Raw genomic sequence first — 26,932 nt, 5'->3', positions numbered from 1 at the left:
AATAATCATTTTTAAATTAAGAAAACTGTAAATCAAAAGTTCTCAAATAAATTAAACACAACCCTACAAATGCAATTATTTACATGTTAATTCCTTTTCTTTTTTGAACAGATTTTTTTAATGCAATATGCATTAATAATTTAGTTCACTTTTCATTATTAGTTCATTCACACATTTAGTTCATTTGATTTTTCGGTCTACACTACTAACTGATTTTTAGAATTACACTACTAGTTGAAACATGATTTAGATCTACATCCTACTTACTGTTTTAGTTCTACATTTTGCCAATTCTTAGATTCACTGTACAGTAGACCCTTGTTTTATGCGAGTTAATTTTACGCAGTTTAACATTTGACACCTTTATTTTATTTTACGCTGACGAGTTTCGGTTTTACGCAGATGTGACAATGCAAACAGATAAAATTTTCTCCTCTTTCAAAATCGAAACTCCTAAAGATTTCAGATTACACAAATAAACTGCATTTTGACGTGCTAATAATCAAACTTCGGGCTCTGGAGACATTTTATGAGATTAGTTCCAGAGCTCTTTCCAGAAGTAAAGTTATTAAACTCAACAGCTCTGAAAAGCTCTCCTTCCAGTAAAGAAGAGCTTTTAGGAGTGACAAAGGAGGACAAAAAGCAACGATGACGCAAAACCAAAAACGTAAACATTGAAAATTTTGAGCCATTCCTTGACAATAGAAATGATCTTTCTCATTTGTTAGTGAAGGAAGGTTCTATCATGGAAATGATCATGGATGCGTTAATGCTCTGCTAAGAACTACAGAGAAAAATTCTTGACTGCCAAAAGGCTATCATAGCCAGCTTCTTTTCATGAACACTAAAGTAATTTGTGCTTTCTTTATGCATGTTGTGCATAAAAATCGATATAAGTACATTTATCATACAATTAGTCATCATAAGAATGAAGTTTTTTTTTATCTATGGAACCTAAGCCCTATTTTGACACTAATATTAAGTCTTAAATTACGCGGCATGTCTGAGGAACGTAACCCCCTACATAAAACGAGGATCTACTGTATTTACTTCTTTAGCTCTACACTTTACTGATTTTTAGATCTATTTTACTTGCACTCATAAACGAGTGACTAGACCAGTTTTGTTCAAAAAAAATGTCCTTCCTCTATATGTTTTATGTATAACCTGGCTTGATTTGTTTCAGTTCATCTGTTTGGGCAATTTGTCGGTGTATGTGTGATCCATTTTTAGCTTTGACATAATTTTATTCACTCTGGGTTATTGTTTTTAGTCTACAGTTGCAATGTATGTAGGTGTTAAATATTTTTTAAAGCTATTAGATACACTAGTTTTTACTATTGTTTTTTACCTTTATTTTGCGTATTGTCCGCAAGATTTGCTTATCTGCGATATCGTGGCACCCTATTCCGCAGATAATCTGGAATTTACTGTAGTTGGAGAATCTTTTTCTTTGCAAACAGGCAGGCTCATCACTTCAACGTTTTTAGAAGGTGAAGAAACCTGTCATCTCAGGGGTCAATAGACCTTGAGAAATCAATGTATTTTCATGTAAGTAGGAAAGTAGGCATGAGTTTTTTCTTTTTTTTTTTTTAAATCTAGAATACTCTGCTATTGCAAAAATTCAAAATGTTGGGCCTGGAGGGAGAGCAAACAATTTTAACTTAATGCATATTTTATCAAAAAAACAGCAAAAACCATGGCCATGTATGTGTAAGTTCATTGATTTCACCAAGCTTGACGTGATACCACAATCGACAGTGCCAGATCTTTGATTTTTCTGAAACAAACTGAATCTTGAAACATGTTGCCTGTACCCATCTTCCTTTAAGTTTTTATATCGAGTTTCAAAAAAGAAAAAAAACATGCAGAAATAGGATGAATTTGCTGCCTGGAGCAATATTGACATACTGACTTGCTTTCCACCTAAATCCACCAGCACTACCAAATGAGTGAAGAGCAAAAAAAAAAAAAGAGTGGCATAGCAAAAATAGAAAAACACTGGTTCTACTATTAGAGCAAAAATTTGACTTCTATTGAAATTCATTGTATTAAGTTGTTTAAATGTTAGAATTTCATTCCCAGTTACAAGGTTGAATGTCAATATCAGTTAGACTATTTTCTAATGCATTTTTGCCCTCTTGAATAATAGCATTTTCCATGAAATGTCTGCTAACCTAGTTGCACTAAAAGTAAACTTTTTGATGGTCAGTTCCTCATCAACATTTTCTGAAACTTTTAGTATTAAAAGGATCAGGGCTACCCACTCTCCAAGGGCTATGGGTCAAGCATGTTTATGTTTAAAAAAAAAATCATCAAGGAAAAATTGTTTATTAGTCGAAAATGTAAATACAATATTTTTCTTTTTGAGTTTCCTATTTTAAAACTATATCATTTTGTATATTATGCAAATATATCTGTGTGTGTATATATATTTTTAAGGTTATCAATATTAGACTTCATTTTTAACAGGAGCTATTTATTGTTTCAGAGTACGTTTCCTGTGGATGATGTGAGTAAAATTATAAAATCAGTAAGTTTTTATCATCAATCTTCTTTTAGATGAATCTATTCCTGAGCTTTATTAAAAATGATATACAGGTGTCTCTCGCATAACACGGTTAATTCGTTCTTTTAGTATTTAAACTGTGTTATACAAGATTTTTTTAAAAATAACATTTTTACTTAATTTTAAGACTAATTATGTATGTGCATGAGAAAAATCAGGTTAAGATGTATTGTGTTATATCGAAACCGTGCTCCATGTTATATCGAAACCGTGTTGTACGAGACTTAGAAACAAATGTAAATCAAGGGATATGTACCGTGTTATATCAAAACTAAGTTTCATCAAAACAAAATAAAAACTTATTAGAGTTATCAACCATTAACAGAATGTATTTAACAAAAATGAAAAATTCCATCTTTTTTAAGCATAACTTTCGTGTTATATCAAAATCATGAAGTATTAAATTCAAGTTTCGTACCGTGTAATATTGAAACCGTGTTATAATAATCGCAAATTTGGTACCGTGTAATATCGAAACCGTGTTGTAGAAGTATCATGTGATACGAGGGACACCTGTAAATATACTTCCAAGAAGCTGTACTTAGGATTAAAAAAAAATAATTTGTTTTTTTGCTTTCATCTCAGTTTTATTAATATGTATCTTAATTAAATTTTAAATGTTTTTTGTTATACATTGCAATGCTAGAGACAAATGCAACTTTTTTTTCTATCTGTTTGAAAATAGCTAATTTGTAAGTTTTCTATGTACTACAAGACTATATATAATATAATGCTAGGGTCCAAAAAAGAAATGTTTGTTGAGACTCGCAAACAGCAGGGTTCGTACACTCCAGGAAAACCTGAAATTGTCAGGGAAAATGACATAGTCAAAAATGTCAGGGAAAAGTCGGGTTATATTCCAAATGTGTCCCCAAAATTTTTCTTTTCCCATTTTTTTCCGAGGGAATTTTGTTTTATCTGATCTAATCTTCATTTTTATCAATGCTTTTTAAAAAAAAAATAAAAATTTTAAGGCAAAATGACGCTGACAATAAAAAAAAGTGGCGACCCAAAAAAAACTTCAGCAGCCGCCATTTTTGACTCTCAGTAGTTCCCAAGGAAAAAATTCTCGGGTAAACAGGAATTATGCACAAACTCAACAGAGGAGAAGACAATTTGCTGCTTCAAAAGCACAACCTGAAGATGGGAGGGTCTCAGGGGGAAAATCATTTTAGCTATGTGTGTAACGTAGTCTCCATTTTTGGTCATTCACAGGATAGAAGTAGACACAATCCTAAAATGCCTAAGTTTCCAAAAACAAAGCAGAATCGGATGTTTTCTTTGATTGTAAACTAATGAAAATAACACAAAATGGTCTGCAAATTGTTTTATTATTATTATTCTGGCCCCGACTGGCTCCTTCGGAGATAGTCGGCTAGGTACTGGAAAGAGGCCCCCCTGAGGATGGGGCGCGGGGCCCCCTCCCGGAAAATGTTTGAAAATTATTTGCTCAAAAACTACCTTTTAATTTTTCTTTTGACTAGCAAAATTATAGTTACATTTTAATATAAAAATGTGTCTTGAGGTGTTTGCTTAACTTTACTCTTTATCTAACCAAATTTTTTTTCCCACAACATCTAATAAAGACACGTTTGTTAATATATGTATATTGTTCTGAGCTGAAATCTTTTTTTTTTATTCGAAAAACATAATTTGAATTCAAGATGTCAAAATTCAAATTAATTTTCTTTTTTTTTTTTAAATCTAAGGGGAGAAGTTTCAGTTCTTCTGTATTGCTACCAGAGCCCCACCGTCCCTATGTGTTAGGTTGTGCGGCACATGACGGTGCCAGAGTCAAGAAGGTGCCTAGCTCTTCCAATAAAAAATGTTTCAAATGAGGCGGGGGGGGGGGGGGGGGCGTGAATCTCTCCAACCCCAAAAAAATAATACTAAAATTTAACTTTTAATGATATCCCGGTCCCGCTCAACCCAAAGTGATGCCCAGGCCCTGGCAAATTTGGTGCCCCTCTCACAAGAAAATCTGCACATTTTTCATGTGAACGTTTTCAAAAAAGGGAAGAAATAAAGAAATTTAACCTATTATTGTGCCCAGGTAAATGGACCTGCTGGACCGTGAGATCATCAGGCCGTGATTAATCTTATGGTGGCGGTGAAATTGCACTTCTCATTGAAACAAGCAATCCTCTCACTGTCTATCTAAAAGCAGGCTTGCCAGATGTCCCGGTTTGACGGGCACAGTCCCAGTTTTTAGACAAAATCCCGGTGTCCCGGCCGGTTTACTTCATGTCCCGGAAAAAGATAAATTTGATTACAGATGACCAAAAAAAATCTAAAAATAATTAACTGGGAAGTATTATCTAGGATAATTACTTTGTCTTTTGTAACATTGACTTGAAAAATTGATACCGAGTTAGTTTGTGAGGAATTTTATAATAAAATTAAAACCAAAGTCTTTGCCAATGAAAAGTAAATGTAAATAATGTTCAATTCTTTTTTCCTCATTCAAAGCATTTCTTCTTTCTTAAATAACTTTTAAATACAAATACAAAAGTGACGACCAGCAACAGGCTCTGGGCCCAGCTAGACTGGTCCCAGCATGGTAAATATTAACATGCAAGAAGTAAAATTTTTTATTGTGTCATTTTTTATCACTTTTGCTTTAGGTTCATAATTAGTAACCGTTTACTCATAGTATTGAGAATAAACTGCCCTATAAAATACTCTAAAAGCCAGCCAGGGGTGTGTACCCTTTAGAGTACTCACAAGGAGACGTCATGACTATGGGGTCGGAGATTTACGTCAATTTTTTTTTTTTTTTTTTTTTTTTTGTGGTGAAAGAGGACCCCTAGTACCTTACGTGGTTGAAGTAATTTGATGCAATGCTCAAAAAATTATGAGAAAAATCGATTTAAAGTCACCAAGAAGTCTCTTAGGCACCTTATGAGTTTGAAATGTCAGTCTCTTGACAAGCCGCTGCTAACCTAGTTGGTTAAGGTGCGATCTTGTGCTCCAGAGATAACATGATCGAATCCCACTCTGGACCGTTTTATTTTCTCTTCTTTTTTTTTTGCTACCACAACAATTAGTGGTAATGAAGTAGTGGTAGAATGCAAAATATGAATTGTTTTAAATTGTTTTGTGTGCTGGAAGAAAAAGAAAATTTTGAAAATAAATGATGTGAATAAATTCTTAAAAATTATGTAGGGAATATAAACTATTTCAATAATTGCTGTGACGAAAAAAAGATCCGAATGTCCTATGAGCAGATGTCCCTTATAAATGTAAGGGGACCACAGGTCAAAAACCTTCACTAGGAAAAACAAACCGTACAGAATAACGAGCAAGAATATTGTTCAGTGAATGGAAAAGTTTGCAATCCTTGGCAAAAATAAATTTCAGAAAGTAATATAGGGGTGAAAAACGTTACCACTAATTGTTGTGATAGCAAAAAAAAAGAAAAGAAAAGGATCCAGAGTGGGATTTGATCGTGCTATCTCTGGAGCACAAGATCGCGCCTTAACCGACTAGGCTACAGCGGCTCATCAAGAGACTGAAGTTTTTTTTAACTCATAAGGCTCCTAGGTGACTCTATGGCGACTTTAAATCGATTTTTCTCATAATTTTCTATGCGTCATATTGATCTACAAAACTTCAATCCAGCTGTTAACTTTATTTTCGCCGAATGTCACTGCATAAAGGCGCTCAAGACATTTGCACAACTGTGCTGATCAGGCTTTGTGCGGACCTGATTGCTACTTTAAACAATTTTAATTATTTTGAAAATATTGATATTTAAACTTAAATTTTGAATGAAGGGAGTAACCTGAAATTTTCTAAAAACCAAACTAGAAAAGTCAGGGAATTTTTTTTAACCACAAGTGTATGAACCAATTTACATCACGTTTGTATTATTTTCTTTTTTTTTTTTTGTGGGAGGGGTGGGGATCCTCCCATCCCCCCCAACCAAATTAGTGTGTGTAAAACACACCTCAGGAAATTATTCATTTTATCTCTTGATTCTTGTGTTTGTGTAAGTTATAATATATAATACAAGTTCTACTTTCTATATAGGCTGTTGAAGAAGTAATAGAACGTAATGTTTATCAACACAGCAAAGTAAAACAATGGTCTGATAAAATTGTAGAGCAAATTTTGAATTCTCTGAAGGATCTCCATAAACCTTTCAAATATATTGGTAGGTATTGATTGATTTGTAAACTTTCAAGAAAATTAATTGCTTTATGATTTATGTTATTATTTTTAACGCTTTTCAAGCCTCCCTATTTTCAGACTCAAATAAACATGCAAACACCAGAAAATTTTCAAAAACTGCTGCCAAATTTGATATTTTTTTACAAAATGCTTGATGTATCCTAGCTTTCTTGAATTCACTGTATGTGTGGCAATAACTTCTACTACATATGAGAATGGCACATTTGTTATTAGTTACGGTGTTTTAGCTACCATGCCAGTTTCATAGAGGCATTCCACTTGCATATAACTTAACATTTTTGCTGTTGTTGGCGATATAGGACACAAGCTCACATAATTTTTTTTAAAAATACTTTCTTTTTTGTGTAGCGTAATAAGAACAGAAAAAAAACTCTAAGAAATCATGCAGTTTTAGTTAAAATACACATGTTTTGCACAGTTATGCACAGTGAATTTTGATAGACATCGGTAAACGATATTCAACCTCGTTCTCATTCCTAATGTAAAGTAATGTAAAATCGTCTGTATTCAAATTAGATTAACTTCTCAATTCTTTCGGGCATGTGTAAAGTTTTAGTTTTAGATTAGCATCCTTTGATGCCCAATCATATGCAAACGAGGCATGTAAGTACAAATAGTGAGCAATTCCAATTGTTCTGTCTTTTTTGTTCATCAGAATATATTGCTGCTTAATACATAAGCATTTATCTTCCTAATGTAGAGCCATGAATGCTATTTCAGTATGCCTCTATAGTACAAGGTTGAGCCTACAAAGCGCAGCAAATTTGCTCTTCCCCTTTTGGTTCTTACGGTGAATATATGATATATTATAATTTGCAATATGACTTTTTGTGATTTTAAACTATTGCTCGTGGTAATTCTACTGCGTCATGTTATCAACATTAAAAAATATGGAAAGCACATTGGCATATTATTTACTTGCGCATTATTTATATGTTGTAGACAATAATTTAGGTTAACTTTTTAGAACCGAAAAGTAACGACTTGGCCATAATTACTACATTCGATTCTCTTCCATCTTTTTTTCTTTCATTACTAATTTTTTTAATTAACATATCATCTCTATATATTAAAAAAAAGTAAAGTCAAAAGTCATGGAAATTTATTTTAAGTCATGGAAAAATGTCTTAGGCAGTAAGAAAGAACAGTGGAGAATTAAATTTTGAGTATTGCATGTAAAAGCTATTAATACTCGAAAATTGAGCGATCTCAAAAACGAATCTGAGTTTAGAAATCCTATTGCATCCGCTTCTGTAACACTTGCCCGCCTTTTTTTGTAATGTGATTTTACTGCTGAATCATCCCTAATTTTGAATTCACCATTATTTTTCGAACTTATATGTTATATTCTGTAGTAGTGGGCTTAACATGTTCTTGATTTTACCACGCCCACTCAAAAAAAGTAATTTAATTACATCCGAGTTTATTTCAACCACTTGTAACTGTCAGAATTTATCTTAATTTATTGAAGGTTTTAAAAAATAAAGACTGTAGTCAGGCGATAGGAACTAAGGGAATTCTAGTACTCTAAAACAGTGGTGCCCAACGTGCAGCTCCCAAAATTGATCCATGTGGCCAGCTTCAATATCTGGTTTAAAAAAATTAATTTATTGATAAACATGACTTCACTTCAATGAATGAAATTACTGTCGAGTTACATGGATGATTAGAAGCACTGTTGACACCAAATGGCAATATTTTTTTAAAGTAAATTTACGATAGGAAACTTAGTAATAACACATTCCACTTTTGTCCCATTCATTACTATTTTGCCATATTTATTAAATAATTATTAGACATTTAAACATCAGTCTATTGCATTCAGTATATTTTTACTTAACTGAAGTATATATGATAAAGACAAATAAGAATAGTTTATTAGTTTCTGCAGTGTGCACTGATTTTTTTATAGTCAAGTAAGTGTTTTGATGAGGTAGTGGCATTCATGTAAAAGTTTTGCTAATGCCCACTTCCAAAAATATTGTCAAGTTTGACATTAAATAGTACCATTCTCTTCGTTTGACAAGGTCATGAAAATTTTTATGAAGTCATGAGAAAGTCTTGGAAAAGTCATGGAATTTTTTCATCCGAATTGAGTATGAACCCTGTCCATAGCACCTACAGCTTTGAAATTTTGTGTAGAATTACTTTGAGTCCCGGGATTTTGCTCCTGGGGCTGTTTTTTTTTTTCTTAAAGATCAAAATATATTACTAGAGATCACGCATTTGAAAGGGAATTTTCAAATTTAAAATCTTCTCTTTTGCAATGCCCGGGAGCCCTTTAGCACCGATAGCTGTGCAAGTTGGTACAAGTTGATTGGGAACCCCGAAAAGGGGTGCTCTTTAAAGCGTTTTTTTCCCTTATTTTTACTTCCTTTTACAAAAAAGGAAGTATTGTATTCGCGAAAAAATTTTCACTCAAAAATCGCCCTTAATTTCCATTTTGCTCACCCCCAAATGAATGTTGAGTTTTTTTTTCGATCCGATCACACGTGGATATATGCCAAGGAACGTACAGACACCCAAAATATCCATTTTGACGACCCCCGAGTTAATTACAACGAATTTTCTCGTGACGTCCGTATGTACGTATGCATGTGCGTACGTGCGTGCGTGTGTGTGTGTGTATGCATCTCGCATAACTCAAAAACGGTACGTCCTAGAAAATTGAAATTTAATACGTAGACTCCTAGTGGGGTGTAGTTGTGCACCTTCCCTTTTGGTTGCATTCGGATGTTCCTAAGGGGGTGTTTTGCCCCTTTTTTGGGGGAAATCATTGTTAATTTCGATGTAAACTCAAGTGGTGTTATAATTTGTCGCACACTTGGCGATATATCACCAGTCTTTTGATCGCCAAATTTTATCACCAACTTGGCGACAAATTTGGCAATTTTTTTAAATTTTAAATTTGGTCTCAATTTGGCTAATGTTGGTGATATTTAGAGAGTAAACAATTGAATCACATTGAATTTGCCAATAATGGGGAAATGACATTAAATTGAAGTAAAAGGAAGTCATGTGATGCACACATCAGCTCGTTTTAATGCCTTGGTTATGCATTTTTCTCTCAAGTTCTTTTTGTGTTTGGGTGAGAACTGGATAGTGTTCTAATTATGATTTCTTTACTTCAATTCCATTTCCTTCGGGAGGGAGAAAGGGATTTGCATTTTGTTCGAAACGAAACTCGTATGCTTGTTTGTCTTTGCAAATCAAATAAGATTGCGGAGCAATCTTCGGGGGTTGCTGAGCGGCAACGAGAAGGGGGCGGAGCCCCCTAGTATTTTAAAAATGTGTACTGTACCCAACTGTAAGTTGATAGTGTCAATCAGTGTTTTAGAATGAGAAGTGTTCAGTATGAAAAAACATTGTTTATATAAATTTGCTTTTAATGCTTTTTTAAAAAAAATAAAAACATATGTTTCAAAAAATGCATTTAAGTACATTTTGACGAAGCACAAAATGTTCACATATTGTTTTTTAATAAATTAAATGTCAAGTATTTTTCTCCATATTATATTTGTCTCCCAAACCTCACTCCAGGTGTGAACTAGATTTTCTCCGAACACTACTGCATAAAGGCGCTCAAAGACATTTGCACGACGGCGCTGATCAGGCTTGGCGCGAGCCTGATTGAGGGATAGTGCACCAAAAAAGTAGTAGGTCAAAAGAGGTGTGAGGGTTAGAGGAAGGTGCTCCTAAAGCTGTTTTTTTTTTTTTTTTGGTGCATGTGAAATTTATCTATTTTATCAGATTTTGACACTACTTGACCTCTAAAAAATAGAAATTGGCCTCAAAAATGGGCACGGTTACTCACTAGAGACAATCCAAGTTTTATTTGAAAAATTTTTAGTTTTTATTATCATGCAATAAATCAATCCACCCTGTAAAAATTATTGCTCAATCTATGATTATTTTTTAAATTTGAAAAGTGAGGGGGCAAGGCCTTTTTGCTTTTGTCAGAGAGGGAGCCCCTCAACACCCTCTGATGAGCTGCCTATGGTAGGACCTTTTATCCGGCATTCAGAAAAATGTAAAATTTTGCTCGATTTTTCCACCGTTTAATTTTTTTTTGCTGATGTTTGAAAATGTGTTTTCACTACAATGTTTTTGAAGGGACTATTTTCCTTATTTTAATGGAGTTATTTGGTTGATTTAATACACAAATTTATCTTTATTCCAATAAGAATATTTAGTTAAAATTTTTCTGAATTCATTTTGAGAATAAGTGTTAAGCATGTGTCGCATAGAGAAGTCCTCTGGAGAATGACAATATGTTCATAATAGCCCATTCAATGCCGGGCTTTAGCTTGTAAATAAGTATCATTGGCAATTTGAACATCTTTTGCCTTTTCTTTATTCTTTTCGTTATTAACTAATCCTCTTGTAATTTTTCTGTTTGACTAAGTATAAGGTTGAACTGAGTCAAGGAAAAAAAAAAAAAAAAAACTAGGCATGTTATTAGATAGACCTTGTCAATAAGTTCAATGTAAAAAAATTTGTAAAATTGTATTTTAATGTTGAAAGGTTCTGGATTACTGCTCAAACCTTCCTTTGTTGTAGAAACTAAAATGTATGTGAATTGATTTGAATGTTATGAGTTACGCTTTGTATGGACTCTATTATTATTTTATTTGTTTTTTTTTAGCTACTTGTGTAATCATGCAAAAGAATGGAGCTGGATTCCATACTGCAAGCTCTTGTTACTGGGATAATACAACAGATGGTTTGTGCCTTTATTTTATATATATTTTATCCAAGTCACATTTATATTAAATAAAATTAAAAGATAAAAAATACTATAAAGAAATATAGAATAAAGCATCATTAGTACATCTTTTTTTAATAGACTGATGTATAATGGTGTATAAATGAAAACATTGACTTTTAATTTTTTTCAAATTTTTCACTGCTAATTGAATTTTTGTGCAGATATAACAGTTATAAGGTCAAGTTGTTTAAGTAACTACTATTATAAGTAATATGCAATAGTTTTATACTAAAGAGAGTTCAAGTTTAAAATGTTTATCAAGTTTAAAGTTTTGTGTGAAATAAATCATACCTTAATTGTACTATATTTTAAATGTTTTCTACATAGCATATCCAGTTATTAAAGTGATTATATCACTAGTATGCTTAAATGTACGTGCATGTATTTCATTTCAAAATTATTTCATAGTCATTTGGCAGGCTGATTGCCTTTGAGCTACAATCATAACATTATGAATTGAAAAAAGTTCATGAAATCTTTTTCCATTAGTTCTTTGACAAACAAAAGGCTTTTTTCCCCCTCCTGTTAATCTATCCTTCCATACCCCAGAGAAGGTATGGAATATACTCTCTCCAAAAAGAACCCCAGAAGGTTACACAAACAGATATTTTTCCAAATTTACAGAGGGGAAAACAATATATAAATGTAAGAGACATTTAAACGAGTGATGTATAAACCATGTGTTACTTTACTTTAGAACTTTAGATGTAATACCTCCAGCATTTAAAGTTCTTTCTTCTTGGTCTCAATTTTCTTCAATTGCTTTCTGTTAGGGCGCTTTCCCACTTACCGATACAGCAACGATAAATCGTGCACAATTGTCGTTATCCGATATCGGTTTAAGCAAAATGCACTAACATATGCTACGCGCTTTTCCACCTACCGATTTGGTGCCAATTGTGTCGTCTTCGTTAAGTCGATATCGTTGGTCGGACAATTTGTGTCGGAATGCACCCGTTCCTTTTGCATCAGCCCGGTAACCACTTGTCCGTTCACTTTTTTTTGAAGGAGAGTTGGCACGCAAGTTTGATGTCTGTGTTCTGTGTGAATTCATAAAATGTCTTTGCCTGTGGAACAAGCATTATGTATTTTTTTTTTAAACTACAGGGAAAATCCATAGGAAGAATTTTTTGGATTTCTGGATGACGAATTCCCCATACTTTTTAATGCATATATTGGGGCATACCATATTAACTTTGGAAAAAAAGAAAAAAAAATTATTAATGAAAACAGACTAGATTTTAATGTGTGTGGTAAGAACAGCACTTTTGACAGACTATTCATCCAAAATTTTCATTTTCCTGGTTTGTTGCATTCCAGGGAAAAAATGCTACCTTAAAATGCTGTAAAAGCACTTATTTTTTCGATCCCGTCGTAATAGCGAGAATTGAAGCCTCGCAATTTTTTTCAATTTCATTTATATAGTAAGAGCTTATACTGTTCATAGAAAATTCGCGAAACTTTAAGTTTGCAAAATCAGGAATACTTTCCTTCTTGCAAAATATTATGACTCCTAAAAAAAATTTTTTTTGTTAGTTTAATTTTATTTTAGTTTTTTGAATTTAACTTTTGTAATGCTCATTTCTAAATGTATACCCTGAAAGCAAAAGAGAGAAAGGAAACATTACTTACTAAAATCTATCCCCTAAAAAATTTAACAATATTCCCCTTCAAAAGTTTTTCTTCTTGCACCATTAGTCCTCAGTAACAGTTTTCATCATAGTCGGGAGGCTCTATTTACTGTTATGTATTTTGTGAAACTAATTGTTCTTTAAATAGAATATTTAGTTTCCTCTCAGATGATAAAAAGACTTATGATAGTAGTTACCAATTCTCAATCGTCACTAATCCGGACCCCCCCCCCCCCCCCCCCCCCCCCGCCTCTTATTTTTCGCAAAAACTTGCTCAAATTTTTGTTTGAAGGTGTCAGTTTTGTTTCTTTTTCTAGAGACCGTGCAGTTTATAGGACCTCAAAGTCCCCCCCCCCCCCCTATTTTCATATCCTTACTAAAACTGATTATTTCTTTAAATTTGAAATTCGAAAAACTTTTAGGAGAAGACCTCCGAGTCTCTGGAGTTCTGTTCTACTTTTTTCTGATATCACCCCCAAAAGACCGTCTAAAATTACTTTCTTAGAACTTGAAAATTTTTTGTGCATTCTTTTCCGTCAAAGTGATAAATTGCGCATAAAGAATCTCAGAGCAAAACTTAGGGCAGCAGCCAGGGGTGGACCAGGGGAAGCACCGTCTGCCCTGTGACTTTTTTTTTTGCCTCCCCTAAGCAAATATTTAAGGGGGAAAAATACACCTTCACTATATTAAATTGCGTGAGATTTTTAAAATGTATTTATTTTTAGCCTCTGAAAAAAAATGAATGAAACAAAACTATTCTGATTATGTTTTTGAATTAACACATTGGTCCCGCAATGTGTATTAAATCGCCTTCAATAAACCTGGCTTTAAAATATCATGCACCCAGTGTCGTCTCTTTATTAGTTTTCTTTTCCTGCGGAGGGGAAGCATAGTAATAGTTAAATTGTGCAGCCATTGTGGTACACGTACGAATTGTCTGTTGTCTCAAAATGAAGTGCACCGGGAAATAACCGGTTTGGAGAAACGACATCGGTGTAGTGGAAAAACAGTGCAATAGACGACATGATAACGTATTTGTTGTTGCATTATTTACCGGCCGATTCAGTCGTTGTCGGGTCGTTAAGTGGGAAAGCGTCCTTATTTCTTTCAGTACATTATGTTTCTCAATTTGCTACATTCACTTAAAACATTTTAGCCCAAAAAATGCCAATTTGGTTTTTCATCATGTTGCACATAATACAGTATCACTGCGATTTAACGATTCCCTCAATTCCTCAAGGATACATTTCACTGGTCTGGATTTGACTGCATTAAGTATTTATGCTCCTGATTTAATGATTTCCTTGATTTAACGATAACTTTTCCTGTTCCTTGACAATCATTAAATCAAGGTTGCACTCTATTTTTTTTAAACCAGAAACATATTTTTAATCATTCGTCACAACTTTTTTTTTTGATGCTAACATAAAAGTGTTTTCTTTAAAAACTTTTAAGAATGAAGGGCAAGACTAGACTCAGAAAACAACCCACTAAAACCTGGGAAAGAAAGATTAATGTCTTTTGGTATTGCATTTCATGTCCTTGGTTGTAAGCTCTGACATAACACAAAACTACATCGCTCATTATTTCATGTGATGTGGATTTCCATTAACATTGGGTAGAGATTCTGACCAGGAAAGGAAACAGACTACAAGTCTCTTAAATGGAACATTTAATAGAAAAATATCAAAAATGTCATGCAAAAAAAGTCAGATTTCCATTATCATTTGAAAACAACTAGCGATTATCTACAATAATTTCTATTTTTCTTTGTTTGAGGCTGCCCTTATGTAGCATACTTAACATTATCAAGTAAATTTCAAAAATAAATATTCCATTCCATTTCAAAAAGCTGCATATTTATTTCTTTTACTGAAATTTTAATTAACTACTAAAGAAATCTCTATCTTTATATATTAATAGGCAAGCAGTTTCCTTTTGGTACCATTTCATCCTCTATTTGTCAACCAATTTTCTTCATTCCTTTTTTGTTCAGTAGCTTTTGTCGAGTTTTAGTGCCATCAGTAAAAATTTTTGAAATCAGATGCTAATTAAGGGAGATATTAATTAAAAACGCATTTTCGCCCTAAGTGGCTCTTTCTACTTGAATGGATGGTCCATTTTTTTTAAAAATTTGATATGGTTGGAAAGGTCTTAAAAAAAATACCTTAAACGAAGTTTTACTTAAGGCGCCCAAGGTGAATGGAACAAACTTTAAAGGGTGTTAGATGGTATAACAAGCAAAAATCATGCAGGAACATATGATTTGCAAAAGCAATGCTGACACGCTATTTGCACACAAAGCCGGAAACTGTAGAATGCAAAACTTGTCTCCAATTTATGACACTAAGACTATCTTATACAACAATATTAACTTTTAAGAAAGGTTTAAAGCAGTTGTTAAAAGTTACAGCCTGTAGCTCTAATACATGCATCACAACAAAAAACGCAGCCATCAATGAAAGTTTGTCAGAATAGCTCGTTATTGTGACACTCAGTGCTTTTTCATTGAGATGCATGTAATACAGATTCAGGCTGAAAATTTCAACAACTACTTTAAACCTTTCTTAAGATTAAAATGCTGTGTAAAATTGTCTTTGTTTAATAAATTTGTGACCTGTTTTACATTCATCAGTTTCTGACTGTGTGCTTATAGCGCGTCAACATTGTGTATATTCCACTATCATTCTAGCTTCTTATTGTCCCCCCTGACACCATTTACAGTTTGTCCCAATCATTCTGAGACAACCTGTATATCTTTTGCCAGCCTCCCTGTTTTCTTTACTGTTTAAAAATATCTTTTCACCTTTCCTTCTTCTTCCTTTCTCATCATACTGTTTTTTAAGACTTAATTTTTATTTGTAATTTGTTTTATTTTCACTATAATAACTAAATTCATTTTTTTTTATTTTCATACTAAATATTTTCATAATAGCCAACAAGCTTTTTTAAATTCGGTTAGGCAAATTTATTGGCCACTTAACAGCAGAAACATTATTAGGCTGATTGTTCACAAATGTGCAATTTGTACTAAGGTCAAACCTGTCACTTCTCAACATTTGGTCATTCAAGTTTCATGGATGCACATTTTGCAAGTTGACCGCATCTGAATTTTCATGCTCGTCCAAATAAATAAATAATAGTAATGACTGAGGCAAAAACTTCTTTCTTTTGTGCTCATTTAACATTTAATAACTTCATATCTATTTTACCAATTCTTAAATTTTACTCTAAATTATTTTGTTCTATGAAAATGATTGTCTAATTGTTTGACTTTTAAAGCATATTACCCTTTTTTTTTGTATCTATTGCAGGTAGTTGCACAGTTCGTTGGGAAAACAAATCTATGTACTGCATAGTATCTGTTTTTGGATTAGCTATTTAAAGTAAAACATTTATTGTAAATAATTTAATGACATGTTATTTTAATGTATGTAGATGTGCAAGTAAATTTTATTTAACAAAGCAATTTTTATGCTTTAATGTTTAAGCTTCAATAAATTGTTATAAACTTTGAAAATTGAAAAGGCCTTTGAAAGGTGTATTTCCCTAAAAAATTCTCTGTGCTTTAATGCATTGTATGGTGATGCCTTGTACCTTAGCATAAAGAATTTGTACTATAGTTTTACATTTGAGAAAAAAAGAAAAAGAAAAATGACAGAGAACTGACTTTAAAATGGCTTTAAAGATAAACTGTAAATAGTGCTTAATAGTAGTGATGTAAAATACCTGGGTATTTATTTTTAGAGGTAAATACTCATGGATATTCCCCAGGTAAATACCCAAAGTGGGTATTTACTAGTGATGTAAAATATCTGGGTATTTATTTTTAGGGGTAAATACCCAAAATGGGTACTTACCCAGGTATTTATTTCAAAAATTTATATTCAACTAAAATACTTTTCTGGATGTATTCCACTATGTATATATAGGGTGTTTTGTTTTAACCTTCAAGACCTCTATTTTTGCAACCATTAGTCCTAGATGCAAAAATGTTCAAAATCAGAAGCAGACAAGATATTGAAAATTTGAAGTAAAAACTAGTATGTTGTGGCCATCACGAAACTTTCTTCTATATATATATATATATATATTTTTTTTTTTTATCCCTCCCCATGCTTGACGAGGAAGCAATATTCCCAGCAAAAACAAAATTACACATGCAAAAACTTGACGATCATCCCAATGTCTGAATTATTACAAAAGCAAAGCAAAGAGCGAAAATTGAAAGTTATTTTAAAAGTCTTGCTTGAATTAATTACAAATATTTTATTTGTTAACAAACCCAAGATGGCAACAGTAAAAAATTTTAAATCATCTCTATTTTCTGGTTATTTTCCAACAGCTAAAATCACGCGAAATACGCAGAGGACAATCCAGTACAATTTATCTTTCTTATTGTTGTATTTATAAAGTTATTTTTATTCACACAAAAATAAAGCCCCCCATGGAGTAATTGGCGCCAAAATTAAACCAACGCCTGTTTACATATGGATTGACATTTATTCCAAATTTCATCCAGAAGGTAGCATTACTTCTTGAAATACGGAACTCACAATAAAAAAAAAAGAATGTTCGATTGCGCCACCCCCTTTTTAGCTATTGACACCAAAATAGAGTCAGCACTTATATTCTCTAGGGGCTACTTGTCGATAAATTTTTCTTTGATTCCGTTCAAAATTTCCTGAGATACAGCAGTCACAATTGACGACAATAAACGTTCTATAGCTCAACCCCCGTTTGAGTTATTGACACCAAAATTGAATCAGCACCTGTTCCTGTTAATGGCAACATATGGACAAAATTTTGTTTGATTCCGCCAGTTACTTCCTGAGGAATAGCAAGCACGCTTAACTCAAAAAACGTCCCATTGCTCCACCCACTTGGAGGAATTCGCGCCAAAAACCAATGGGCACAAGTTCACATAGGGGCACGTATGTGTACCAAATTTCGTTCGATTTCATGCGGTAGTTTTTGCTGTAGAGCGGCCACAAAAAAACTGGTCACACACAGACGTGACACACACACACAGACAGACATTTTCCAAAAATAGTCGAAATGGATTCGGCACACCTCAAAATGTTCGAATCCGTCAAAATTCGAAAATTTGCACGAATCCAATACTTTCTTCTATATATTAGATATAGAAGAAAGTAATAAAAATGAATAAAAAAATACAAATTTTAACTTTTTACACGGGCCCCAGGTCCTCTGACTTATATTTAGGGAAATAATATCCGTTGAAAAACAATTACAAAAAAAGTTTTACATTAGTACGACCAATATTCACTGAGATATGAAACGCAGCGTTTTGTGACTTACACCACTTTACACTCGCCCTCAGTAACATCTTTTGAGGGAAAATATAGCAGTTAATGAGTGTTTATATAAAATTATATGTGTTAAGAGCGTGGTTTTTCAAATTGTTCAAGGTGTTGCGTATCACGGCATAACATTTGCATGAATTTTTGAATAGAAATGAAAAATGTAAATACCTTGTGTTTTTTACTTCGCCAACCTATTATTCTTCTGAAAGGGTAATAAGTTCTAATCTCATCTTCTGCATGGTCCCTTAAAACTTTCAAATGGAATATCTCCTTGAGTTTTGATTGCACAAATGTCAAGTTTTTTTGTGTCAGTAAGTTTTAAATGCAGATCATTTCTCTAAATATAAGTTAGGTGACCTAGGGAAGTGTAAAAAGTGAAATTTTGTAGTTTTTGACTCATTTTTATTTTTTGCTTCAAACTTTCAATATCTTTACTCTGCATCTGATTTTGAATATTTTTGCAATTGGAAGTTTGCATCTAGGACTAACGGTTGCAAAAATAAAGGTCTTGCAGGTTAAAACAGAACGCCCTGTATAACCACAGAACAAAAAATTTTTCCCTAAAATTTGTATTTTGATCACATATTTAAAGAATTTTTGTGTGAAACAACTCAGCAAGCTAATATCAGACCCCGAAGTGGTTTTTTGAGGAGAAAAAGTAGGAAATAAGGAATCAAAAATTAGAAAAGTAGGAAAAGAAGGAAAAAAATCACTTAAAAAAGTAGGAAAAAATAGGAAGAGATAGGACTACACACACGTCAAGACGACTGACAGTCATTAGTATGAAAAATAAACTGGTGGAAACAAAGATATTAATTACAAAAATATGAAAATAAAATACAAAGAAAGAAACACCTTTCAACAATACAGTAATAAAATTTTTAAGTGTGAAAAAAAAAAAATTGTAAAACTCCTATTTTTGTGCAATAAAACCATTTCTGTAAAAGATTAGTTTTGTCAAAGACGAAAACATTCGAGAGCATTCATTTATCATTTGAAAATACTCTAACACTTTCAGCTCATGTTGTCATAAACTATGATACAAAAGCAAAGGAAATATTAAATTAGTTTTAGTTGAAAATAGTCAGCAGCTGACATGCATTCTTGCACAAACAGAGGCAGATGTTTAAATTTGAAAAAATCGGAAAAAGACTGAAAATGCAGAACTAAAAAAAATTTGTTCTTAAATATGGGACATAAAATTTATAATAAAATAATTAAACTAAATAAATAACGAAATAAGTAAACTAAAGGGTTTGTGTACTATGTTATGTATTTTTAGCATTCAACATACATTTTTATTTAAGGCACGTCATTTATGGGGGTCAGTGGGGTCAATTTCTCCCCTCCCTGGCTTTGGAAAATTAATGCTTAACTATACAAGTTTGGGCTCTTTTTGTTGTTTTCGGATAAAATTTGCATTTAGTATACATCCTTCGCTAGCCACCACCAGGGGCGGGGGGGGGGGGGGGGGAGATCAATGTGACGGCCAGTTTTAATTTTAATCAAGCAATAAAAACGAATATTGTTTTAATGGTTTGATGATTTTTACCTCCCTCTTGATCCAAAATTTTTGTCACCAAAAAAAAAAAAAAAAGGAAACATCCATGCATGGTAACCATAACATTTTTATCAAAAACAAAGATCAGTTTCTAATGTTTCTCTGTGCATAAAAGGGAAGGAATGTAGTTTCTTCTCAATCCTCACCATACAACAAAAATTTTCATTCGGAAATTGTTCACGAAATTGAGAGAGAGGGGGAGCACCTGGCATCAAATGCCTGCATATATCTCTTCCTCCCCCCTCCCTTTGATCAGAAGTGCTAAGTACTATAACTTACAGTAGATGCGCCGCATCGGTATGCTTGCCGCACCCCGAAAAGAGTAAGAGTCTTTCAAAAAAAAATTTTAATATTCAGAAATTCCGCATTGCCATAAACACAGCACATAAAAATGATGAGTAGCTCCTCGATATTGATGACATATCAGAGTAGAAAATACCCATGAAAAAAAAAAATTGCTTGTGGCTCTATCCCCCAACTTTTAAAAATGTGAAGAAATAAAAACGGAATCTCCCATTTAAATTGATTTCCGATTTTTCTCCAAAAATTGGGAACGTTTTGCCCATCCAGGTTTTGCCGCTCTTTTTTTTTGCAAATACACTCTTTACAAGGAAAGAAAATGAAATTTTATAAATTTTATAATCATGTTTACGATTTAGAATGAACAATAATCATATTTATGTATGAAAAAAGTTAGTTTCTGCGATTATTTTTGAAGTGGTCCGTTTTTGTGAATTTCTGTTATCTGTCGATTTTATTTCGTATTAACATTAATAAAATATGTACAGTGTACAAGTTTTTCATTTTTTGCTTTCTTATGTTCCTTTTAAGGTTTTACATTGCCTTTCTGTTTAAATAGAGCTCCATTTCACTTGTAATCATGCAAACAATTTGCGAATAGGAAATTCTGCTTTTCTCGAACTTTTTGAACAGTCGGCCCGTTTACTTTAACTAAAGTTTGTAATTGACGGGTAAGTAATACATGATTGCATCAGAATGTGCCAGTATCTTTTTTTTTAGTTTCGTTAAAACAGTAGGCTGAAGTTGGGGCGATAAAAAGAAAAGTTGATTGTAAATGCCGCAACGGCAAAAAAGTTACTTACGAAAATTTAACTTTTAAACACGCAAACTCTGCAACGTTCTTGTTCTTTCCAGAAATTAATGTAGTCAGTCAATGAAAAGCTCAGGATCTGCTTGCTTCTTTTGATTTTCAAAATTGAAGCATGCAGAAAATTATAGGTGCGGCATTGTAAAAATAAGAATCAATGCACAATTAAAAATGCTATACTAAAGAAAGAAAAAGTAAGAAAAAAAAGGAAAAAGTAGGAAAATAAGGAGAGAGATCTGAAAAGTAGGAAAAATAGGAACTCTTCGGGATCTGTAATATGATATTCACATTAAATGTGTTGGATATGCCTAATCGATGTTGATAGCCAAATTTCACATATAAAAAGCCATTCTGCAAAAAGTAAAAAGCTTAACTGGTTACAATAAAAAAAAGCAAACATCTTCTCCAATTATGGCATTGAAAAGAAAGATTCTTTGGTTCACGATATGTTTCTTTTATAATTTCATTAAGTCTTTTAATAAAAAATATTATAAACTGTGTAATACATATGTATGTATCAATTTTACCAATTATTTCATATTTAGATTTAAAAAAAAAAAATTCTCATTCACTTTTTGCATTTTTTTGTAAAATACCCAGTTTTTGGGTATTTACCCAGGCCTTGTGTAAATACCCGGGTAAATACCCAAAAAATATTTACCTACCCGCTGGGTATTTACCCGATCCACATCACTAGTATTTACCCAGGTATTTATTTCAAAAATTTATATTCAACTAAAATACTTTTCTGTATGTATTCCACTATGTATATATGTTACTGTTAAAGTATATAATGCAGTTAGTTTATAGAATACCTAGTTATTCCATGAAATAACTGATTGTGTCCGTTAAAGTGTGTAATATGTTATTAATTTGACACTTTAACTAGTTATTCTATGAAATAACTAGGTATTCTATAATTTAACTAATGAGAGACGGTTAAAGTGTAAAATAAACAATTTTTCTAAAATGAAATAACTATAGCTTTTCTATAAATAAACTAATGATAGACAATTAAAATGAAAAAGAAGCAATTTATCTAATTTATACAGCGTATAAATGGTGTTTATGGAAATGTACCATAAAATCATTTGTTACAACAAGGATTACTAAAATGACACTTGGAATTACAAAGAACATTATTTCTGAAGCAAAAACATTTTTTGTTGACACACTGGGTTTTACTTGAACATTTTTTTAATCCCTGACCACTACCTGGAGGGGGAAGGTAAATGCATTTGTCGTGCAAGATATATGATATAGATTATATTACACTTTAACGGGCTGCAGATCATTATACTATGAAATAACTAGTTGAACCATGAAAAACAAGAGAGTTTTACACTTTAACGGTCACAATCAGTTATTCCATGAAGTAACTAGATATTCCATAAAATAATAGATTTCATACTTTAACTGTAACATATATACAGGATCTATTCCAAAAGTAATGCAATAATTTTTTTTAAAAGTAATTTATTGAACAGATTTGCACAAACACTGAAAATTCTTCAAAGTAATGTCCTTAGGCTTCTGCACATTTCTTCCATTGTCTCTGTCATGACTGGTAAGTAAGTGCCCTGAAAAGCGTTTTTGGGGACCTCCCCTAAGGTCTTCGTCACATCTGATTGGATCTCTTCTAGGGATGAAAAATGAGTTCATTTCAAGCCTGCCTCAATCCAAGGGAACAAAAAGAAGTTTGCCAGGGCGACGTCAGGTCTATAGAGGGCTGGGACAGCGTTTTCACCTGGTGTATAGCCAGGAACTCACGGATTTGCATCGCGTTATGACAAGGCGCTTTGGCACGAACTTGCCCCACACTTTTCTCATCGCTAAATCTTGAGTAATACGAAAATCAGCAGTACACAACATGTTCAGTTCATTTGCCCAGACCATCTTGATAGTCAATCGAGGGTCAAAGTTCAACAATTGAGGAACAGGAGCCACATTGTTGTCGGCTTTGCTGGTTGCCGGCCACCCAGAGCGTTGTTCGTCTTGAACCTCTTCCCGGCCCTTTTTAGAGGTCTTAAACCACCTCAAAACTTGTGAATAGGACAGAGAAGAGTCCACGTAAGCCTCAAGAATCATTTTGTTAATCTACTCAAAAGATTTTGCTGTTTAAGCAACAAAACTTAATCTCGTACCATTTTTCTTGTGACACGGTCGATGCGCAGAGGTTAACATTAACTTACGTTCGTCCACTACTACAGCTTGGAGAACCCTGAGACTGGTTCTCCGGAAAACCTTAGGGTCCCCCTCACCTAAACCAAGTAGTTCAATTATACTCTGACCAATAAAAGCGACCTGGAAGAAACCATTGCATTACTTTCAGAATACACCTTGTATAACCAACCATATACAAAACAATAAATTTTTGCCCAAAAATTGTATTTTGATCACATATTTAAAGAATAATTGTGCGAAACCCCCTAGCAATCTAATATGATATTCACATTAAATGTGTTGGATATGCCTAATCAATGTTGATAGCTAAATTTCAGATATAAAAAGCCATTCTACAAAAGGTAAAAAGCTTAACTGGTTACAAAAAAAAAAAAAATCTTCTCCAATTATGAAATTGAAAAGAAAGATTCTTTGGTTCACAATATGTTTCGTTCATAATTTCATATTTAGATTTAAAAAAAAAATCCCATTCACTTTTTGAATTTCTTTAATAAAATACCCAGTTTTTGGGTATTTACCCAGGCCTTGGGTAAATACCCAAAAAATATTTACGTACGCGCTAGGTATTTAAGTGATCCACATCACTACTTAAGAGTAAAAAAAACTTAATTCTTTAACCGTACTACTGCTGTTGAACTAAATTTTTGAGGTTGGAGCAAAAATTATGATACAAGAATATTTACCTGTACACTAAAGTGTTGTTAGCATTGTAATGTATGCAGATATAATTTAAATGAAGTGGAATAATTGCAAAAACTGTGTATCCATTTTTGGTTACATATGATTTTATCTATTATTAAATTTAAAAAATTTGTTCATACGTATTGAGTTGTTGAAAGAATTAATTTTATTTTTTACTTTAATTTAAAATTAAATGACTGGTGCTATATTTTCTTTAATGCTGTAATGAAGTCAGTTCTATTTTTATAACAAAAGATTTTTTTTTAATTCTCTTGAACTTCATAAATATATTTTAAAGTTAACATGTTGTGACCATTCATATAAAAAATATAACTATCTCTTATATTTTTTATGTGAATACTTTGCAGTCCTTTTTCCTTTTCTCAGGAGTGACTAACCTTTTGAGTGAACTAGCACTGAAAAGTAATTTGCATTAATTCTTATCTGATACTTTTATGACAACTTCATTCATGCTGTTTAAATATTAATGGTCACTCTGAAACATGATCAAATAGAGCTGTCCCCTATTTCTTATTTTCGTATTGCCAATCATTGTTTTATTGTGCTATACTTTGTTTCAATTTATTTTTCAGCTTAATATATTAAATACCAACACTTTTTAAATTTATCATTTGGAAACATTTTTTTTATTATTATAAAAAGAATGATTTTGCTGCTATAGTAGTGTGTTGTTTTATTCAAAGTAATTTGCTTTTTAATGTTATTCCCAAACAAGTTTATATTAATAAATTTATAAATTTTTGTTGAGTATTTAAATTTTTTCTCAACTTTTACTGTTCAGTAGTGTTTTTCCCTCAACATTTGTTAATATTTATCAATTTCAGAACAGACAAAGAAATACAGCTGGATATGAATATTTTTGTTATGATTTCTGCAATGTAATATGTAGTTGTTATAATTTAACTATCTAACATGGAGGGTGTAAGTTATAACCATGGATATCATGTTTCCACCCACAATATGCACTTTTATTTAAAAATGCTTTAAAATCAGCCTTTATCTCTGAGAGCCTCTTCTGAGTCATCAGCTAAATCACAAGAGAAACACTATTTCTTTCTGTATTAGAGATATAAAATGATTGGGATTGGACATCTTACTGATCAGGCCACTACGACCCTACAAATATGAGCAGTGATCCTAATTTTTAGAATGTTTTGGAACACCTTTTGAGCTGACGAATGTCATTTTGGAGCAGCAATGTATTTTCAATTGCCTCAATAAATTGAGGCAATGAGAAACAAACTGATGTTAAGTGGACATTTTTAAATTATGACCAAAATGCATGCAAAGTTCAAACTCTAGGTAGACTTTATTCATTTTTTTTTTCTAAATCATTTTGCATAGCAGCACCTACCAGCAGGGCCTGATTTAGAAACGTTGGGACAGTATGCTGACTCATCTGCAGGGGGAAGGGGGCTCCCTTGAATTGTACTATTGGGTTATTTGTTGTAGAGTTACAATCACACATCTTTTTGTCATTTTATATACAGTACCAGTGTTCAAACATGTTATATTCAACTTTTTTTTCATTTAAGCCACATACACTTGATTCAGGCCACAACTCAAACCTTAATAAAAATTAATTTGGGCTATAAGTTTTTTTTTATTATTTTGATAATGTTGCTCAATTCATTGAACAGTCCTTTCTTTGACCTTGAAAATACTGTTCAATAGTTTTCAAATGCAAATGATTTTCACTTAAACTAGCCAATTGCAATGAGACATTAAAATATCCCATCTCTCACATTTTGAAGCAAAATTCTAGTTGAAAAAGAAAGAAAAACTATACATATGCAAAATACAAACATAATGCATTATGAGAGAGAAGAGAATTCACAATGTGCTGTAAAAATTCATAACATGAAGTGAATGCAATGAGGAAGATTCATTTTAGTTTTTCATAAATATTAATTTCATAGAAAAATATCCCTGAAATTTAATTAGTTATAAAGCCTGAATCATATGCACAGTAAAATTGTCAAAATATGCACTAAAAATTTATTATTTACACAAATAAAAGTTTTTACATCTGAATAAAAACATGGTCTTTCTATTCTTGCATTTTTTATGTTTTTGGCTATAATATACACAAAAAGTAGTATGCATAAGAAAAAAAAATTAAGCAAAATGTTCAACATTTTATGATTTTTTTAAAAATTCTTGACATATGAGTCATTCCATGTCAAGTGACCTAGTGGTCCCCACTCGACCATCTCTGATTTGGATGAAATTTTATAGAGGTGTAGAGATGCCTTCGAAACTAATCTAATGCACATTTTCAGCTTCCGAAATCCAAATCGTGAGGATCTAAAATATCCCCAAAATGGCGGATGAGCTTTTTGTGACGAATTGCCATCTTTAGCCGAAGTTTGCAGAAAAATTTATCACCCTGGAAGCCTGAAATGTTTGAAGCTTAAAGTACAATTGGCTGTTAATACACTCATTTATTTTTGTGAATTTGAGCTCATATTTTTTATAGCACGCGTGTAAACTTTTAGAAAGCCACTTTAGATGACAATATCTTTTCGGAAATAGATATTTCAGTTCAGCAACTGTAACTCATTAAAAACAAGTGCTTCTACAATATAATCACGAAGTACGAACCTTTGTATTATTTTTGTTCAGATTTTATGACAACCTAAAATCCAGGAAAAAAATTCCCCACCGCGCTTTTTTCACGAGTACACAACTTTGTACTTTAAGCTCCAAACATTTCAGGCTTCCAGGGTGATAAATTTTTCTGCAAACTTTGGCTAAAGATGGCAATTTGTCACAAAAAGCTGATCGGCCATTTTGGGTCATTTTTTGGGATATTTTAGATCCTCACGATTTGGATCTCGGAAGCTGAAAATTTGCACAGGTTAGTTTCAAAAGCATCTCTACTCCTC

At 32.5% G+C, this 26,932-nt stretch overlaps 2 protein-coding genes across 2 annotated transcripts in view; both read left to right on the top strand.

The window, feature by feature from the left end:
• LOC129215999 (dynein light chain Tctex-type 1-like) overlaps positions 1–24,795 on the top strand; it is a 29,719-nt gene extending 4,924 nt beyond the window's left edge. The window contains exons 2-5 of the mRNA XM_054850134.1: positions 2,492–2,533; positions 6,602–6,725; positions 11,409–11,486; positions 16,477–24,795. Coding sequence (XP_054706109.1) covers positions 2,492–2,533; positions 6,602–6,725; positions 11,409–11,486; positions 16,477–16,547 — 315 coding nt within the window. The 3' untranslated portion in view covers positions 16,548–24,795. The remainder of the gene's footprint in view (positions 1–2,491; positions 2,534–6,601; positions 6,726–11,408; positions 11,487–16,476) is intronic.
• Positions 1–26,932, top strand: part of LOC129215998 (protein FAM89A-like) — a 260,114-nt gene that overhangs the window by 4,325 nt on the left and 228,857 nt on the right. The gene's annotated exons all lie outside the window — the stretch shown is intronic.

The sequence above is a fragment of the Uloborus diversus genome, chromosome 2, assembly GCF_026930045.1.
Source record: "Uloborus diversus isolate 005 chromosome 2, Udiv.v.3.1, whole genome shotgun sequence".
Classification (NCBI taxonomy): domain Eukaryota; kingdom Metazoa; phylum Arthropoda; class Arachnida; order Araneae; family Uloboridae; genus Uloborus; species Uloborus diversus.
The sequence above is the reverse complement of the archived record's forward strand: the minus strand, read 5'-3'. Positions and strand labels throughout refer to the sequence as shown.